General features: G+C 36.7%; 1 protein-coding gene across 1 annotated transcript; it reads left to right on the forward strand.

The window, feature by feature from the left end:
• The first annotated feature begins 651 nt into the window (after positions 1-651).
• srxn1 (sulfiredoxin 1 homolog (S. cerevisiae)) lies at positions 652-2109 on the forward strand. The gene is made up of 2 exons (XM_051904167.1): positions 652-966; positions 1079-2109. Exons 1-2 carry the CDS (start codon positions 673-675, stop codon positions 1286-1288), a joined length of 504 nt encoding a protein of 167 aa, XP_051760127.1. The 5' UTR covers positions 652-672; the 3' UTR covers positions 1289-2109.
• Positions 2110-4180: the final 2071 nt, after the last annotated feature.

Genomic DNA, 4180 nt, shown 5'->3' on the forward strand with positions numbered 1-4180 from the left:
GGTTTATACTGGGTTGATAATGAATATTAAAAATCAAATACAAATTAGTTTTAATTTGATTTTTGATACAGTTCATGCTTCCCCGAATGAGGAAATGAAATAGCATTTGATTTATCATTTGAGCAGCCCTTTGTTTGACTTATTATTTGATCTTTTCAAGCATTTGAATTTGAATTTGAATTTTGTTAGGAAAAAACTTCCATAATTTGGGACACACTAATTCTAATTTCGAAAACTACTTAGGACAGATAGTATGCTAATTGGGACGCAGTGACACTGTTTTGGTTGAATGAAGATTTAAAATGACTCATAAATACAGTTGTTGGTGTTTTGAATAAATTACTTAATGACTAACTCATAAAGACATTGCCACCACTGGTTTAACGATGCAACCTGCAGAAACAGTCACTGACAGCCTGAAAAGGCCCAGTATGTAGTATACTATAGGATTGAATACTCTTGGTACAACGCACTTTGTACTTTTTTTGGTTCATATTATCAATATCCATAATTAATATTATTTATTTCATTTATTTATTAATTATTTATTCATTTAAAATATAGTTTTATTGACGAATATATATAGATACAAGATGTAAAGAAAACCTTTTATTATAATGCAATGACTATTATTTTGGACTGCTGATAGAACAGGAAGGCGAAAAGGAACAGATGGAAAGATCATGCGCGCATGCGCAGACAAAGTACTTCCCTGCTGTCTTGTCAAAACTTTTTCTGGTGATGTTTCAAACTCTGAGCGGTGTTTCCCGAAAGCACATCGGTACCGCAAGAGTGAATCCACTCGGAATTTTCAGGCGAAACATGAGCAGTTTAAGCAGCGAAAATCGCTCTATCCATTCAGACAACATCCAGGACGTTCATAACATCCCAATGGACGTGATCATACGACCCATTCCGCCTGTTTTAGACGAGCAGAAGGTCCAAAGCCTCATGACCAGCATAAAGGTTAGAAGAATAAGTATAGAATATTGACTACATTTACCGTTTAAATATGCTTGTTCAGTTTGTGACGGTATCGCCGCAGATAATTTCATAACTTGTGATGATGATTTTCCAGGATGGCTCAGATATCTCCGTTGTGCCTCCCATAGACGTGCTTTGGATAACTGGAGAAAAGGGGGGCAATTATTACTACTCTTTTGGAGGCTGTCATCGATTTGCTGCCTATCAGAGGTTAAAGATGAAATCCATACCAGCCAAGATAATTAAATCTAACATCTCAGACCTGCGCACCTACCTGGGAGCATCCGCGCCGAATCTACTGTGACTTGTGAGGCTGGTATACCTGCACTGACAGCCATCTGGATGATGGTCAATCATGTTTATCCTGTATGACTGTTTTTTCTATAACACTGAGATGTAGATTGTTGTGATGAAAATGGCACTTTGATGTTCCTGGTGAACAATTATTATTATTATTATTATTATTATTATTATATTATTGATGAGCAAGTAAATTAAGGAAAGTTCACACATGCATTTTAATCATGAAGTTTCTAATCAGACTATCATGATGCGTCAGTTCCTGTTCCCTAGTTATATCTCTAAAGGTGTTAATTCTTATGAAGGAGCTATGAGTTTTAAATAATCCAAAACAAATGTAAAAGACTTAACCTGTCATATTTATATTACTTTTGCTCAACATCATTTTGCTTGTTCACTGTGTGATTCAAGTCACAATGACTTAACAGATCTTCCTTCATCTGTCAGTTCTTAGTCTGACCACCAGATGGCAGCATTATAACATTGTTTAGAGCAGGGCTTCCCAAACTTTTTTTGAAGGCCAAAGCCCTTTAGTTTGACCTAAAGTACCCACTGAGATTTTAATGTAATATTTCAGATATTTAACAACACATTTGCATGTTCATGTTTATCTGTTATTGAATAATATGAGATTTTGTTCAATGTTATGTCCCTTGTAGAACTTTTCAGTCACAAAGCCAGTTTATAGAACAACCCAAATGCTATCACTTTATTAAAAATACAGATTTTATTAGAATAATCAATTGAAAGGCTTTTATTCTGTTCTGTTTTGTAAATGCATTTAATTGGTTAAAATAAAATGCAGATTTGTATTGTATGCTTCCATTTGACGTGCAGGCCTATCTGACCTTTGATGTTTTTATTTTGTTCCATTCAAATTGCTATGACAAACCACAACATGAGCATCCACAAGATGGCCACAGGCATGTGTCTGTCTGGTGACCTTGGTTATGTCCTGTGCTCTGGACCACAAGCTCTGAGATTGAGTCTCATGGGTGGACTCTGATGTCAGATGATTGTCTGGCACAGTAAGAGTCATAAGGATTTTACTATTTACTTTTTTACTGTTCTGCTTTGGATATTACATGCTGTTTCTGCACATCTTAATTAGCACATTTTAATATAATCATGGCAAACTATATACTTATTTAGTGTATTTTTAGATACACTAAATTTCTTCAAAGCATTTTTAAAAATTAAAATTGATTTTTTTATGTGCCAGTGGAGGGGCATGAGAATTGTAGGATGTTCTCTTAAGCTCATCCATAACGGCAGGACATGTTGGAGGTCATGTGTCATGAGAACTGGCCAGCATTCTTCTCCTCTGCAGGCTGGAGTGAAGGAAAAGAATGAATACAGCAGCTCTTTTTTATTACACTGCTATATATAGATGGATTGAAGCTCACAGTCAGACTGATGTAGAGGAAATATAGTGGAACCACTAATCTGACATGAAAACTACTCTCAGTCATTTCTACTTTCAGCTGTTGTCTGGAGGAGATCAGAGGACGGGCACCTCAGATTTTTTCCTTGTAATGGCATTTGATTTCCCTTTGACCCTTGACCTTTGCCTAATAACCATAGCGAAAGGCCTCTCAGACTCTACAACAACGATGACTGAAGCTTTTGAAACCCAGAATCTCTGACAGCAAAAATTGCAGGTGGCTCAGTCAATAATATAATAAAACAAATTTTTTATTTTCAAAAATATAATAAAAATGCCAAATTTAATTGTGTATTTCTGGACTTTGCAACAGTTTGTATGATATGACTTTATTAGACTAATATTAGACTTTTGCAAATGTCAGCAGCTTCAAAGTTTGGCATATGTAAATCTTCTTAAAGTGCACCCATGTGGTAGGTTGTGCAACAAGGACAGTTGGAAATGGAAAATTCTGTCATTATTTGTGGAAAACAATAGGAGATATATTGAAAAAAAAAAAAATTTTTGTCCATACAATGATAGTCAATGGGGTCCAAAACAACACTGGCATAGAGTTGCTGCAGTGATGATGTATGCCTGTAGGCCAACCTGGAAGTTAGCATCACCCTGGTTCCTTCAGCAAAAGCCCAATAGGACTATTGCAGAAAATAAGATCATAAACCAAAGTTCAACATCAACATGATAATCTTTAGAAATGAACACAACTTTTATGATTTTTAAATACAATCAGCAGAAGTAAAAAGCTAAGCGTAGACTTCAGCATCACCATATAAGCTTTCAGTCAACTCTTTCCCTGAAAGTTCGAGTTATGATAGTTTGCAAGTGTGCGATTACTAATATAGAAGCTGTAAAAGCAGACTAGTGAGTAGATGAGGTTTCCTGTTGGCTGGTGTCATAAACTAAAACATGAAAATATCTTGACCTTGTGTTAACCACAGACCTTATTTCTGGCATTAAACCAAAAACCCATGACTTCAGGATGATGGAACCAGAATTGCAAAAATAACTTGTTTTCGGGTTTTGGCCTACAAAAATACATCATCCCTGCAGCACTCTATTGACAAAATATCTTCAAAATATCTTATTTTGTGTTCTGCAGGAAAGAAAATGTCATAGAGGTTCAGAACAACATGAGGGTTAGTACATAATTGGGCGAACTATTCCTTTAAAAGATGTTGTCTTACCTTGGGATCTTTATAGCAACCAAGTTTAGCTGGACAGCAACAGCTGCTGATTGCAGGAATCGTGTCATTACAGTCGCATCCTTTGATCGTGGAGGAAGGTACAGGCTTGTGATTGGTGATTACTACCTTGTAGATCTCTGCTGGAAGATAACAGAGTTTCTCCATTGGCGATATACGAGTCCCTGGGGTGCCGGCCCTGATCTTGGCCTCCCTTTGGGACCCCTCAGGAAGTGAAGAGGGGGCCCCGGGCCTCGGCGGAACAAACCTG

Source organism: Ctenopharyngodon idella, chromosome 8 (assembly GCF_019924925.1).
Source record: "Ctenopharyngodon idella isolate HZGC_01 chromosome 8, HZGC01, whole genome shotgun sequence".
Classification (NCBI taxonomy): domain Eukaryota; kingdom Metazoa; phylum Chordata; class Actinopteri; order Cypriniformes; family Xenocyprididae; genus Ctenopharyngodon; species Ctenopharyngodon idella.

Excerpts from the sequence above, each read along its gene's own strand:
- srxn1 (XM_051904167.1), top strand. The coding sequence starts at position 673 with ATGGAAAGATCATGCGCGCATGCGCAGACAAAGTACTTCCCTGCTGTC. Across the intron at positions 967-1,078 it reads GCCTCATGACCAGCATAAAG|GATGGCTCAGATATCTCCGT; the intron begins GTTAGAAGAATA and ends ATGATTTTCCAG.